The sequence below is a fragment of the Rhipicephalus microplus genome, chromosome X (assembly GCF_043290135.1).
Source record: "Rhipicephalus microplus isolate Deutch F79 chromosome X, USDA_Rmic, whole genome shotgun sequence".
Taxonomy (NCBI): domain Eukaryota; kingdom Metazoa; phylum Arthropoda; class Arachnida; order Ixodida; family Ixodidae; genus Rhipicephalus; species Rhipicephalus microplus.
Window position 1 is genome coordinate 217,761,167 of NC_134710.1, and position 15,510 is coordinate 217,776,676.

Here is a 15,510-nt window from a genome sequence, read left to right on the forward strand (position 1 = left end):
TTCGAGCGAAAAGGAAAACGTACGTGAGCCCCCTCTGCATCGAATGGGACACGTGCACAAAGGCGCGAGTGGTGCAGGCGGCCATAGTAATTAAAAATGCCATCCCCTCGCCAGCCGTCGATCGCATCGGACCACCGGACGCTAATGCGTTTCGCCGCGTCAACACGTCACGTGCCGGGTTCACGAGTCACAGCGGACCAATTAGCGGGCCATTAATCTTGACAGTTGTAGCATGAATGCCCGAGCTGGAGCCACGGCTGCGCTTGCTAGGGCACAACTTGGCCGCCGTCTGAAAACGCGCACGTCTTTTTTGCACGTCGTTGACACCGGCATTCGCACTTACAAAAGCAAATGCCGGTGACGCAGAGATTTGAGAAGGGAGGGCTACATTGCTCCTCGAACAAATACAGAGGATTGAAAAACGTTGGCCCTGAAAAAATTACACGAGAAATTAAAAGATTAAAGTGTGCTGGAAAAGGTGTCACAATATCGTGGTGTGCGTTAGCGTGCAGTTATCTTCAATAGCAAGTATGTTATGCCACTCAGAAACAAACAAAGACAGAGAAAAAAATTGGCCCCGTATTTACATGTTTCACTGCAAATGTCGTCGAAAGACGATAGTTTTGCGGCTGGAGAGAGTGAACTGAACAAAACGTTTATTTGATGTTCTGTGGGAGAAAATTCATGAAATGTACTCTGGAGGCGCTGCGTTAGAGTGTCTCGATCCGTGCAGTGAAGGCAAACGAGCGCATCGAGGCACGTTAGACACGAGCGCTATCTGGCAGTTATCTTCGAAAGCAAAGGAAGGAGTGCGTGGCCTTTTTGTATTAAAAGGTGGTGAAGTTTCACGCTTTGGTAGGTCAACATGTCGTGGCATCAGCGTCGCAGAACTGATAGCAGGCACTGTAACGTTGGTTTTGAGTCAGAAAACACGGCCCATTTACCTGGTCTTTCTTCCGAATTGATGAGTTTCAGTGCAGCAATACAAGTCAGAAGTTCAGAAGAAGATTGCGGCTTGAACTTGTCAGGAGGAAACAATATGATGGATGTAACTGGAGTAAATTTTTTTACTTATCTTCGTCAGAGCATCAATTGCTGTCCTGACCACTGGCGTTGCGAGGAGAGGGGGAGAACCCCCCAAAATTTCAATTTAGCGAGTACATACATACGCACAGACATGCAAACGCACACACGAGCATACATAGAGTATGGTTAAATTCCTTCCCTTTCCCGCCCCCCCTCCCGACAAATTTCTCGCTACGCCCCTGATTATGACACAGGCAAGTGAACTAGTCAGAACTTTGCTAAGGCGATGCTCATTGTTCAATCACTTCAATATGAAGATAGCCTTTTTCAGAGACACAAAAATTGTACAGTCAGTGCATTTTACCGGAGCACAAACTTAAAAGGTTGAAAGAATACATAGGAAGTTAACGAACACGCTGCAAGTCATAAAGCAAAGAAATTTTGGGCGTAATATAAGGGTAATTTTGCATTGTGGTTGCCATAAAGAGGGAGGAGGAGGGTGGATGGAGCTAGGCCGTTCATATAACGCATGGGGTAATGACTGCATGATGGTCAATCAGAATTACAGAACGGGTGTCTAGAGGGAGGAAATCGCAGTTAAGAACGGCAGTGAATAAAATGGTGCAACGAACTTGGAAAGTTTGTTCACAGGCGTAATATAGAATCAGGCCGTGCGACACGGTAGTTTAGTGGAGAACGTTGGGAGAGGCCCTTGTCCAGCAGTGAGTACGATGATCATGATGTTGACGATGACGGTGACGATGTGAGCTCATAAAATTGCAGATATTAACGATGGGATAAGGGTGAGAGCGGGAGACACTCTCGTGATTTGGCCTCTGACTTCCTTCCTTTTACCCCATTCCGCTCCAAATGGACTACGCGAACACACAGAGCTATGAAAGAAGTGGTCCACCTTGGCATACTGAGATTCGGTCATATTCATCAAGTAACGAGTAAATGGTAAGAATCATACGTTCAAGCAAGCACAAAATCAGTGTCCACATACCTGAGCTTCTTCCTGTTTTTTTAAGCATTGTAATTCAAAAAATTTGTGTCATAAAAGAAGTACACCACTACTCAGTTTCTCGTTACGATCGAAGACGTCATCATTGCGAACTACCAAGACAAAACATCTTGAAAGTTAGATCGAAACGTCACATTTTCGGAGTTTCTCAGTTTCTCCATTGCTTTATATTTCAGGCTGAAGTTGAAGCCCTTGACACAAACTTAACTTAAAACGCAGTTCCTGTAGAAAACGAAAAACCACGTGGTCACTGTAAGGTCAGACTCCAGCAATCCACCAAGGGATTTCGGATTCTAGAGGAACTGGCTCAAAGGGCAATAAGCTTACCAGTTACGTGAAATGTCTAGTCCTTTCGTTATCACTTGAAATAGAAGGATGGCGCCCTTTCTTTCCCCTTTTCCTCTACTTACCTGAATGATTCTGGTAGGACAAATGCTGAATTTGGCCACGAAGAACACTGATGCGCTCCTGCTTTGTATTGCTCCAAGCACGCAGAGATCGAGCCGCCAAGCAGCTCATAGGCTAAATCAGATTTACAGAAGTACCCAACGAGAGGACAGTGAACATATCACTGTAGCGACCGTGGCTAGCTACGAAAGAATACGTGAAGCCATGTATCTGCTCAATACGTCCGTGTTTTCTTACGTGAGGCGCTGTACAGTTTTACTTGAGTGCAATCTTTATACAAAATTTGTACTAGTGAAACAGTTCGACACAGTGCGCGTTCACAGCTGCCTCGCTGTGTTGCACGTGCATATCTACAACAGAAAAAAAGAGCGAAAAAAAAGAGCCTAAAACGCGTTCTGCCACAGCCTTCATGAGGCCACTTACCTGTAAGCATCCCTCTGTTATTATTCTATCTTTTTATTATTGCACTATATTAAGACCTTCTTAAAATTACTTTGTAAATGAACGCGCTATCCCTGAAGGAAATGGAAACAACGTTTTACGGCTTGTTAGTGTTAACAAATGAGCCGAGTGCAAAAAGACATACGGAAAGAAGAATGTAGAGTTGCTTATTTGTTTTCTTCTATAGACTATATTCGTTCGACAAATCTTTAGGCACACTTTTTTTTCTGAATCGACGTCGAACTATCTATAAAATGAATTCACAAGCGCCCCGTACGAAGCTGCTGAAAGCAGGCCAGTAAATGGTGCCGTTTGACTGAATGCATGCGATCAAAGCATACGCAGATCAGCCGTATGAGTCACTAAGGCAGTCACTACGTCTGTCAAGTGGCTATTGCGATAATTCGCTATAGGCGAGTGTGACACCGAAGCCTATGTGAATTTATTACAAAGCGTATATACCTGTATCTTGTAAAAGTAACAGAGAGCACGAAATTCGAAAGTATATACTTTACGCATACTGATGGTGGCGCATATAATGCACTTGTAGTTTTGCTTTTGTTTTTCTGGGGCCAAGGGAGCATAGTTTCATTTCTTCAGTACAGCACCTGAAGAAATAGAGCTTTAGCTATTGAGAGAACTCTGGAGCTGCGATTGTTCCGCCATCATGGGAATGATGGTATACGTAGTAAACGAATTTGCCTAGTCTTCGTGCTCGCGGGCGTCGAACAAACTTGTGGCTTTGTTTATCGCTGTGTTTTGGTTTTGGTTCGGATAAAAGAACGGGCCGACTTTGATTGAAGAGCCTAAAAAGGTCAAAGTGGTAAAGCGTAACTACCAAACCGCTGCTGAACTTCGTCTTGCGGCAAAGCGGATCGAGGTCAGATGGAGTCGAAAGAACGAAGCTTAAACAAATTCGTGTACTATACCCACCATTGCTAAGCTCGCTGAAGCATTGTGCATTGCAGATCCCTAAGACACTAGGTCCAAAGTTCCCTCTAGTGTATTTATGCAGAACTCTATACCACAAACCGCAAGCCTATTCTACAGAAATATCCTAAATTTATTAGACACTCGAAACGTAAGAACAAAACAAAGAACTTTCGTGGCAAAGAACGAGTTGCAAGGCTTATCAATATTCTGTTGTCACCGGCTGAATTGTGGTGGTGCTGCCTGCCGTATTATTGTGAAAGTGATATATATCGGTATGAAGTCACAAGTCGTTTAATTCGTACAAAATGCCTTCTATGCAAACCATCAACGCTCGGAAATTATCGTTACAGTCATTATCTGACGCCAAGTCATGCTAACCGGCCTATCTTACCAATAGGTAGACTTGCGAATAGATTGATTTGATTGATTGATATGTGGGGTTTAACGTCCCAAAACCACTATATAATTAAGACTTGCGAATAGAGGCTCTCAGCCCAGACTCGATAAAACTTACACATTTAACAGCCAGTCACTCCGCTTGGGACCAATCTTTGAGTAAGTGTTGTTACACACGTTATTTTTTCGTCTTTTTGATGTGAACATAGGTCCAACTGACCATGGCATGTGTTGCTGCTGTAAGCAACATGTCAATTCGAAGTTCACACTTCCCGCCTTGCCCACTCACTGTAGCTCAGGCATGGTATGTAGGGCCATAATGTTGTTCTCGTTGATGACTTTTATGCGTCCAGTTGTCAGCTTCGCCTGAATGGCCTCGTGTATGTACCAGAGCAATAAAATGTATATGATACGAAAAAGCACTTGCGCTGTGAAGCAGTACTGTGTTTTCCTTTGTATAGTGAGCATACGCAGAGGCATAGTCGAGACCAGCGGCCATCGAATTTCGATATAGGGATGCATATACAAGAAAATGCCACTACAACGAGCCGTCTTTGCCGAGAACGCGGCTTACAAACTTGAATCACAAAGACAGTCGTTACGTAACTTCCACTGTTTCAATATGGTCTTGACGTGCTGCGAGACAATAGTGCAACGCGTGTTGCTATATTTTTTCCTGAGCCACCCGTTGTTCATCGTAATGCCGGCCGTGATAACAAGGTTTGCACTGGCAATGTCCTCTCTTAATCAGTCTTGATGTTTGCTCTCTTTTTCCAGAAAGAAGTTCTCTGAATACGAACACAGCACAATTCATGCAATCTTTATGATCAATCGTGCTGCATTTAGACGCTTCGTTTTGTGATTGAACGTACGTCGTATGTGGTATTCGCTTTCTGTTTATGGTTTACAAGTATTAGATATCCGAAGTGGGAGCCTAAATGCTGTGCTGTGAGTCAGAACACATGTAACCTATACTATCATACAACACAAAAACTAAGTTACATCATCATGCCAGACTTCAGGAGTGTGAATCCATCTGCATGTGTATATAAGATTGAGCGTAAAACGGCACTGCGCACCAATCGATGCTATGAAAGCCAACAACTCTCTAGTAGTGTGTGTTAAAACAGCTGAAATGAGAACAGAGAGAAACAACACAGTTGACTCTTCATCTGTGTTGTTGCCAGAGAAAACTATTTTATGTTATTGACCACTAAAGCATGTCTACGCTTCCTCTGGAGAAGTTGAGCAATGTGTTCTCGCGTGCATCATTACGCTATTGGTAGTGATTCAGAAAGCATCATGAGTGACCAAATACGCAAGCTCATGGTGATTCGTAGGGAATGAAGAGTGTTCTAGCACCCCTTTCTTTCCCCAATACAAAAATCCTCGACACACTTCTCTCCTTCAGCCAAATTGTAAAACGCCCGAAAGAAACAAACTTCAAACCAAGAACTTGACGCTACGCCCCTAAGAACTATTTTTCGTCCAGAATATTACGCAAACCATGGCCTAACATGCAAGCAGCCCAGACTGAAAGGAACGAATTTCCCCTTACCTGGGATGGCGCGAAGACAAGAAGTTAGCTTTCGAGGGGCAGCACCAGGCCCGTTGTTGCTCGCTGTTGCGTTTCAGGCGCACTTATAGTCCAGGAGGAGCACCAGCTCGACGCGCACAGCCAAGTGGCAAAATTTGGCATCACGGCGCTGGTCAAAGTCAACACATCGCGCCGGGTCCCGGACGAGGGGCAGCCGCTCGATCAAGTGTCCCGTTCCGAGATGCACGCCAGGCACGGCCGCTCGATGACGACTCGGGCTACGGAGGCCCCCGGTCGTGCAGAACCCGAGCGAACAAGGCGGCCAAGACACGGGCAAAAATGGACAGTTTACTCTACCCTAGCTCAGTGGCACCCCGACATAAAGAGCGTGTCGATGAAGTCAATGAAACGAAGCCCGTGGCAGGGCACAAAAAGAATGGAGTGATACCTGAGAAAACTTTCTCGGCGAGAAAGCCAAGTTGTTCGCCTAGACACTACAAGTAGAGCAGAGCATGCATTGGTGCGACAAGCGAGCCGTACTGGATCACAACTACCGCAAGTGAAATGCGAGATGTAAGAAAGAAAGAAAGAAAAAAGCAAATGTGTAACTGTCAGGGGGAAAGAACCTCTCGCAGCGCGGCGTGGGAAAAAAGCCCGCTCGGCGTTCGGAACTGCGCGCACCACACTCAGGGGCCGGTCGATGCCCGACCGCGGGCGCGAACACGACTGCGGCCGATCGCGGGCTTTGGTGCGGGCTGTTTGGGCCGAGCCGGGTTACAGCCCTCCGAGCCTGGGGAGAGGAGCTACCGCCAGATGGCGGGAGTCGCGCATGCCGCGCATGCGTTCTCCGCGGGGCTGTTCCGTGCAGCCATCTCTCGAGGCTGGCGCTAACTATACGCTTCGTTGCGTCGATTGGATGAGGGCCCCGTGGTTTGGGCAGCACGTGTTTTCTCTTCCCGAATGCATTTGCGTCGTCGAGGGTTATCATCTGGGAACGTCGCGGCGGGAGAGCGCGCGCGGGAAGCGCTCAGCTGCGCGCTGGCCCCTCCGAGTTCGCTGCTCCAGCGCCGGCCTTGCGGGAAACGCTTCAGCTGTGCAAGATTATTTAGGATGTACGGGTCGACGAGGCCGCAATCCATGGAAGCCCATTTACGCCTGTGGCGGCAGCAACGGCGCCCTACTGCAATTTTCGTCGAAGCTCAATTTGTGCGGGAAAACGATGTGGTTGACCACGGGCCGTATTATTTATATTTATAAGAAGCTAATGAATGTGTGTAGATCAACCGTCTGTCGAGTTGATTTCTGGTTCCTCCGAATTCAACTCTACATGCGTTAACACTTCAACAGCCATCGTAGTGGCTTAGCAGCTACGGCATTGAGCCGTTAAGCATGGATTCGGCTCGCTACTATGGAATTTCACAGAGGATTAAATTTCACAGAACTTCACATAGGATTAAATAGAGAAAACCACGTCCACTAATATTTAGGTCAGCGTTTAGGATTCCTCATGGTGGTCAAAATTAATCCGAAGTTCTCTACAAAACCATGCCTCATAATTATCGCAGGGTCTTGGCACGTAAAACCTCAAATTTTTATTTAGCTCTTTAACTATTTTCTTATCAATCAATCGGCACACAGTAAGTAAATCAACAAGAAACACTGAGGTATTCGTTGTGTATTGGTCTTTACCCTCTTCGGGTAAGAAACCATAATGAACACTGGTGAAGACCGAATTATGTTTATGTTCTCGGCCTCTCACTCCACAGGACTGATGAAATGTTAAACCTTCGGCATCCAACGCGCGTGATGCTAGGTTCGATTCCCAATACTACCAGCCCCTATTGGTGTGAATGAACAAAAAAAAAAAAAAATGCGCCCCGACGGGGCGCTCTATACTGTGGGTACCTTTCTCGAGATGGTGCGTTTTTCTCTGGGTTGTATATATTCCACTTTCACCATTTTTACCATGAATCTGCGCTGTGCTCCCTTTTGCGGATATTAGCGTGTTTCCTAACCTGAAATTACCATCGATTGTTGAGGATTGACAGATTGAGAGCTCTTTCTTGATTCGGTGGATGGTGGTGCATGGCCGTTCTTAGTTGGTGGAGCGATTTGTCTGGTCAATTCCGATAATGAACGAGACTCTAGCCTATTGAATAGGTGTAGGGTTCCAAACCCCTTACAACCTTTTTAGAGGGACAAGCGGCTCCTAGCCCCACGAAACAGAGCAATAACAGGTCTGTGATGCCCTTAGATGTCCGGGACCGCTCGCGCGATACACTGCAGTAAGCAGCGTGTCACAGAAAATGTTTACGTCTTCTGTGCTCTTCAATGCTTCCGTAGCGTGGACATAACACAGTAATATCGTATAACTGAGCGTATACAGTCAATGAACATTGTTTCTTTTCTGACCGCCATAACTAGGTACTGCTTTGCATCTGTTACTTTTGCCTACAATAGGAATGATATCGTCACCTCTTCACCGTGTTCTTTTATATAAAACGACGCGCTTTATCATACCGCTTTAAATGCATTATTTGATACGCCCATGGACAGGATAACAAGAAATCGACAACACGTATTTGTACCGAACTAAGTGTATTGGTGCCGTATACAGGCTCAATTTGCCCTTTAAAGGGGTAAATGGCACATACAATAAGGTACAGTGAAAGAAAATAACACATCGGTGTTCTCATTTTGCTTGACTGCCGCTTGTCGTCTTCGCTGTTTACCCCATTCAAAAGGTTACCCCCGACTCATTCAAAGTGTACCTATCCTATTCCTGCAATTTATTTCAACTTGGTGCCGATGTACATTCACAAGCATAATATTTTATGCGCGGCCCTTTTAACCATCTCGGCTTGCCAAGTACTGACAGACACGACGGAAGGCGAGATTAAAAGACCTGTGTTGATATGTCTGAGAACGCTAACCAACGACCAGCATGCCCCTCTATCAGGCGAAACGGCATGGTATGTGTGCGACAGAAAATAACTGAACGAGTGTGAACCACCTATAGAAAACCAACACTGGACATAGATGAGCCATATATGACGCAGGTATTATTCTGGGTGCATGTTCAGACAAACCATTTCGTTAAGGCACCACGTTTGTTGAAACGAATATGCTGCAGATTTCGAGGGTGAGTGTTCGCTGTCATCTTTGCACGTCTTAATTTACTCAACAGCGCGTACATAGCACATAGTGTCAACGTGCGTGGAAAAGCGTAGCCACGCAGCATGCTGCTAAGTATCCCAATTATGTGGAAATACGTGTCTGGCGGTGCGACAGCCCAGGGATTTTGCGTGAGAAACTTTGGAATCGAGGTCTCCCTGCTTATTTTTCTTCGGCGAACAGCCCGTCACATTGCTTCCGACAAAACGCGCGTGCGCTGCACGCGCCCTGGAAGGTATTGTGTGGCAGGCACTTGGTGCTGTGGTGGGTTGGCGCTCCCACGGCGTGCAAAGCCAAACACGCCCGGCGGAGCGCACAGCCGGTCTGCTCCCGTTGTGCCGCTGTCCAATGTCAGGGTCACGTGACGCGAGATGATTTGCTCGCGGTGACAGTAGTGCTCTGGGCATGGCGGCTTCTCGGCGGCGGCTATCACCCTTTGGCAGCGCGTCCACTCGAGCCGGGCCCGTCTTCTGTCATCGCGCGCCGGGGGGAATCAAATCGCGAGACACAAGCCAGACAGCGTTCCTGCGCCACGACCCTCCTCGCTCGAAGCCGCGCAGACTTGAAAAACACGCGCGCGGCGGTCCCTCTCTCCACTCGGATGCATCGCAGGCACGCGTGCATGCCACTCGGCAGCATCGCGCTACCCGCCACGCTAACACCCGCCGTGCCTTTCTCCTGAGGAGCCCCTACGTGCCTGGGAGCCGTCGGTGTTCCACTCTTTGCGAACTGTTGCAATGGCGGTTGCAAAGCCATTACAAATATGTTGCTGCTGTGATTTGTGTTCACGGAATCACTCGTGTGAATACGCACGAGTATGAAGGTGCGAGCAACTGTTAATATAGCTATTTTTAAACTCTTCTTAACTCTATTGATTGATTGATTTGTGCGGTTTAACGTCCCAAAACGACGATATGATTATGAGAGACGCCGTAGTGGAGGGCTCCGGAAATTTCGACCACCTGGGGTTCTTTAACGTGCACACAAATCTGAGCACACGGGCCTACAACATTTCCGCCTCCATCGGAAATGCAGCCGCCGCAGCCGGGATTCGAGCCCGCGACCTGCGGGTCAGCAGCCGAGTGCCTTGGCCACTAGACCACCACGGCGGGGCAAGTGCATGCAGTATAGGCAGGGCCCTCTAGTGGAATGGCGCAAGCGCCCTTCTCCTTTCCCATACTGTTGAGAAACTTCCATCAATGAAGGCATTAAAGACTGAAATCCTAGCCTAAACAGGAGATGGCTTGAAGAATATTAGAATCAAGCCCCCGCCTCGTCCCGTCAGTACCTCTAAGGGATTGATGCTATAGGGACAATCGACCGATAACTTTAGCGTGAACCCATATAACGATGGGAAAAATGAGTTCACAACTAAAATAAACGCGATTACAGCATGCCGCAACGACTATTTTTAGAAAGTTTACAGGTAGACGCGGAGTGAATTCGCCTGATATATTGCATAGAAAAATCTACGAACAAATCAATCGTGCGTTTGGCCCCAAGGCTCGTATTCATAAAATTTCACGAGTGCCCTGATTGTATACAGTCAGGGAGCTTGTAAAACTGATTTTGTGAATAAGCACCTATAGGGGCGTATATATTTACAAAACCAACCGGCCCATACATGCGAACAAGAAACGCGCCCGGCCTAAAGGGATAAAGGCAGTCTGACACATGACAGGCTAACCAAACATGTCTTACCATGCGCCGTTGGGTAGTGCTGCGCACAACGAACACCTGGGCAACGCCTCCGTGAAAGCTACTACGCGCTTATTACGGTTGTCCAGCAGCTATCAATGTTACTGGGTGGTTCTCTCATGTTTTCAAACAATACTGGGGGTCCTTTTAAGAACAAGTGAGCTTGTGGCCTGTAGTACACCGTGAAAGTTCAGCACTTCGGTTTGCGATAATTCAGTCACGGGAATCAGTAACTGTAATAACGGATTTTCATTTTTTGTTTTCTTAAAATTGGTCAGATGAGGCAGATGCGAGGGCTTGAGAGTGATGAGCCATGCATTACAGAATCGATGTTGAAGCGAAAATCGGTGGAGGTGGAATTGAATTTTTTTTTTCAAACCTATTTCGAGTGCACAAAACGCTTTATGAAAAGGTGTTTGGCTGGCAAGTACTTTTGTGTAGGCATTGGGCGAGGTTATCAACAATATTAAAAGACGAAGACTAGAATCACTTGCAGCGTTCTCAGTATTCTCGCACAGTTTACACTTGCTTGATTTGGGATGTTAAACCCGAACAAGTATCGTTATTATTAGTACTTTAAACTTGCCCTAAACCGTCTTGCACAGCACATATTACAACGTTAGCCCTGCATTATTTCGAGTATTGCGAGTCAAATAAGAATGCCCATATGTATACATAAAAGAACAACAATATACCACTGTAATTAAAGCCCACTTTTCCTCTGACCAATAGGTTAACGCCGGGACAATGTAAACCTCGTGCCATTTACAAGCAGTAGGCACGTTACATACTTCTAGTTCAGTGGTATTGTATTTTGCAAGTGTTTGAGATTAACCATTCATCACACGATATCTTTGATTGTATACACAATCATCACGCGTAGTGTACCTAAGCTTGCATATTTGTATATACTATAAATTAGCCTCCAAAAAGCACGTAATGAGTGCAACGCTTCTGTATTTATATTCGTACAGCGCGGATCGCAGCAAATCCCTGAACCGATTCAGTCACGTTCGCTTCGTTAACACCCAGCCGTAAAGCAGCAGTTCACTTAGACTTCTTCAAATGCATTGATGAGGGCGTGACTGCGTATTATGAGGTGTGTTTCCGGGGAAGTGTTTTCCATGCGCGCTCGTTGAGCGAATATTACGACCGCGGCCTGGTCTTTTTCTTTGTAGCAATCTTTGCTCGCGTTCAGAGCGCATGTTTCGTGTCATGGGGCCGGCGCTCTGATGGAAGAAATTACTCGCTTCCTCTCCCGCCGCGGCCTTGCTCGCAAAACGCGCTTGTCTGCGTTTGCTTCGCGCGAGCGTTCGCATCGCCAAGTCGTGATAAGGGCCCTGACAAGCTTCGTGAAGCCCGCCAAGCAGCTACAGGAGAGAAGACGAGGCACGAACCAGGCGGCGGAGCAAAACCCTTTTCGGATTAAGCCGCGGGGTCCCGAGACAAGCCAGGCGAAGGCGAGACAAGCCCCAGAGGAAGCGACAGTCGGGACAACGAGGCCTGTGAAACATGTGCAAGAAGCAATGCGCACACACGACCACGGAGTCGAAGTGGCCAGGGCGGCAATCAAGTCAAAGCTACTGCGCGTGCAGACTGTATGCAGACCAGAGCGCCGGGGCAAGAAACAGCGCGCCACGCCCCGTGCGCAGGGCCTGCAGTCACTCCCCTTTCGGGCCCCCCTTTCGGGATTCCAAGCTTGCCGTGTTCGAATGCGGCTGCTCCTACCGTAGATGAGCGGCAGTGCGCGCTTTATCTGCAGCATGTGCGTCCAACTGCCGAATCGCGTGAGTGGCTCCGGCAGAGCCATATGCTGTGTAGACGCGGCCACGGTTTCGCGACACCGGAAAGTGCCCGATCTGCGCTGCTTCTGGCCCCGCGCAGCACGTGCCAACAATTAAAGTTCCTATGGCTCGATTGATCAGCCGAAGGATGACCCTCCAGCATAAGGAAAGTCGTGTATGTAACAAAAAAAAAAAGCGGAGCTTCTCCCTAAAAATGAAATGTTCCAACCACCGCGGTGGTTTACTGGCGTTGCGTAGCGCGCTGCTGCATGAGCTCGAGGTAGCGGGTTCAACCGTGACAGCGCCGGCTGCGTTGTGATATTTCAGACCACCCATTGCAGCACGATACATAATGTGTGTGTGTGTGTGTGTGTGTGTGTGTGTGTGTGTGTGTGTGTGTGTGTGTGTGTGTGTGTGTGTGTGTGTCCTTCGATCGTACGGCAACTTGTGACATTGATTCCCATCTAATAATCCCTACTTTACCTCTATTTTGACAATAAAATAAGTTACCGTCAGCTTTGTACCGTAACTAACCAGTTTTCCTTTGACTTTGCATCAAAATCCTCTTAAAAGGACCAGTACGAAGACGGGTCACACTAGTTTAAAGGAGGTTGGCGGAGACCGGTCTTCTCTTTTTTTTGTGTTTATAGCAAAGAGACCATCCGCAACCCCCTCTTAAATGGTTCTAATATCAGCCATATATATATATATATATATATACATATATATATATATATATATATATATATATATATATAGAGAGAGAGAGAGAGAGAGAGAGAGAGAAAGAGGAAAAAACGTGGCTGATCCCCCTGTTTAGGAATCGGTAAAACACGAAAGTGGAACGTGTCTTCCCAAAGGTAGTTGAGCGTTTATTCTGCGTTGTTGCAGCAACTGCAACCAATTGCAAAGTCACTTTAAGAACGGCAAGCAGCTCTAAACTTGCAGCACACACCTCAAGCAGAAAGTACGCGCGAAATTAGCATGCACAGGACGAGCATGGACTAATATAACTGTCACAGCTCGACACTCAAAGAACGCTGTTCGAACAAAAAGGAAAATGTACGAAACCAGCGCACAAGTGTACACGACAAGCACGAACGACTGTCGCAATTCTTCCTTCGTCTTGTGCCGTAAACGCGGCCGTGGCAGCCAGCGAGCTGACCTTCGTTTTTTCCCAAATTACGAGTCTTATCTGGCACGAGCACGCGCAGGAGAGACCGCGCTCCGTGGAGGCGGCGCTTTGTGGAGGCGCGCGACCTTGAGAGCGCGCCTAACGCGAACCCGTCGCGCCATATCGCCACTGATAATGAAAGCGCACTAAAGTTTTGAAGCTCTGAAGATCGCCAAACGGTGCATGGTGTATATAAATGGCTTGTCATTGGTACTCCCGAGACCGTACGCTGTGTGATGCAGTGGTTAGCTACGCACGCTGCGAATTGGGAGGTTGCTGGTTCGATTCCACGCGACTAATGCGTGCGTTCTCGTTAACTTCTTTGCAATCAATTAGTATAAATTTTACGAAGTCATATCCATGACGGAAATACGTCAGCGGAGCTGTGGTGGATCCCGGCATAAAACACTTTCGCGCGGTAAAAGGTCAATGAAATTCACCCGGAATGGTTAAAAGAAATTATTTTCCCTGTTGCACTGCACAAACTAATTCACTGCAGGACCTAAAACCTCGAATTTACGCAACTGTACGCTGCGGGAGAACTCATTCGTGCGCCACACCCGTCTGCAAGTCGTCGCCAGTGACTTCTCCACCGGCGACCATTTGCATTCAGGCATCGTCCGTGGCATGGACTTAACGTAGATACGTGCACTCACATTCGCCGACGTTGTACAGGGGGTATCCCATGGCCATGGCAGACAGCTCCAGTGCGTTGGATGCCGTAAATCCGCTGGAGCACGCCACCGTGGAGCCGCCGTAGTTCATCGAGGTCGGCTTACCCACTTCCCGTCGCGTTAGTTGTCATCGTCCAACACACGGCTCGCGAGCCTCCAAGGTTATGCAGCGGCACAGGTTCGGCTTGCTGAGACACCTTCATCGGCTCCAGTCTCCACCTACTCCTCGGCCAACCACCTTGATGGAAAAAGAAAAAAAAAAGTCGCATTGGCTGAGCGCGCCTCGGTCTTTCCAACATGCTTGATCAAGAACAATCAAGGCCAATACAAACGCTAATATTGATGGTGAATTTTGCTTGTGTGTCCTTGCAAGCTTTTGTTCTTTATTCATTAGTCTTGTGCTGGTGTGTAAGGGTTCACGGTCCTCCCTCAATGAAAACTGGGGGATGACTGCTTCAGAACTTTAATGAAGTTTAGTACTTTCTGCCTAGCTTGCTTGAGTACAGCACTTCAGATTTCAACACATCATGCCCTAACTATAACCTACCTACCTCCCCATCCACAGCTGCATGCCACCTGTCGTAAATTACCGTATTCATTAAGAACCAAGGGGGGAAAAAAGGAGGAAACAAAAGGTGAAGTCACCATAATGGTTTCACCTTTGGTATATACTGCAGCTGTCTCGAGCTGATGTAAGGAGAATATAAAGATCACAGCACAGAAAGAAAGAACTAGCAGACGAAACACTCGAACGTCCTGTTTGTTACTTTATACTAGGGAATAGAGAGAAAAATTGGGAGAGAGTGAACACAGCACACGCCAGAGGGCGCATGCGAGCACTGTGCATATGTGCTCACAAGTGGTCGCTGGGGCTGGTGCAGTGCAATAACTGCACTGGTGCACGAATAGCTTTTTAGGCCTGCGGAGGATATGACCATTAAAAAACTTGCCCTCACTGTCAGTATAACGAAGCAAAGGATGGAAAACAAATAAAAATCACAGCGTATCCACGGAGTGAATGATGATGAGTGGGCGAAGCTCCGGAGGTAAGTACATCGATAAGCCGTACGTGAATCCCACTCGCAGCCATTCCAGAGTTTCGAGGAGCCTGTCCCAGTGTAATTCCGCGGCAGAAAGCGTGAGGAACGCGTGAGGTTTGCCCATCTGGCAAATCAAGGCAGAGAGCTCCTTGGGGCGTTCTTGTCAGTAGTGCACCGTGTTGGGTACGCCCCGCATGAACG

General features: G+C 47.4%; 1 protein-coding gene across 3 annotated transcripts in view; it reads right to left on the reverse strand.

Moving 5' to 3' along the window:
• The window catches only part of LOC119187486 (protein CBFA2T1), a 173,297-nt gene that overhangs the window by 144,588 nt on the left and 13,199 nt on the right, over positions 1-15,510 (reverse strand). For 2 of the 3 annotated variants that reach the window (XM_075878654.1, XM_075878653.1), the window contains exon 2: positions 14,252-14,507. In XM_075878654.1, the coding sequence (XP_075734769.1) occupies positions 14,252-14,360 (109 nt within the window). In that variant the 5' untranslated portion in view covers positions 14,361-14,507. Of the gene's footprint in view, positions 1-5,786; positions 7,172-14,251; positions 14,508-15,510 lie in introns of those variants that run through there. The other variant, XM_075878657.1, reaches the window with a different exon arrangement.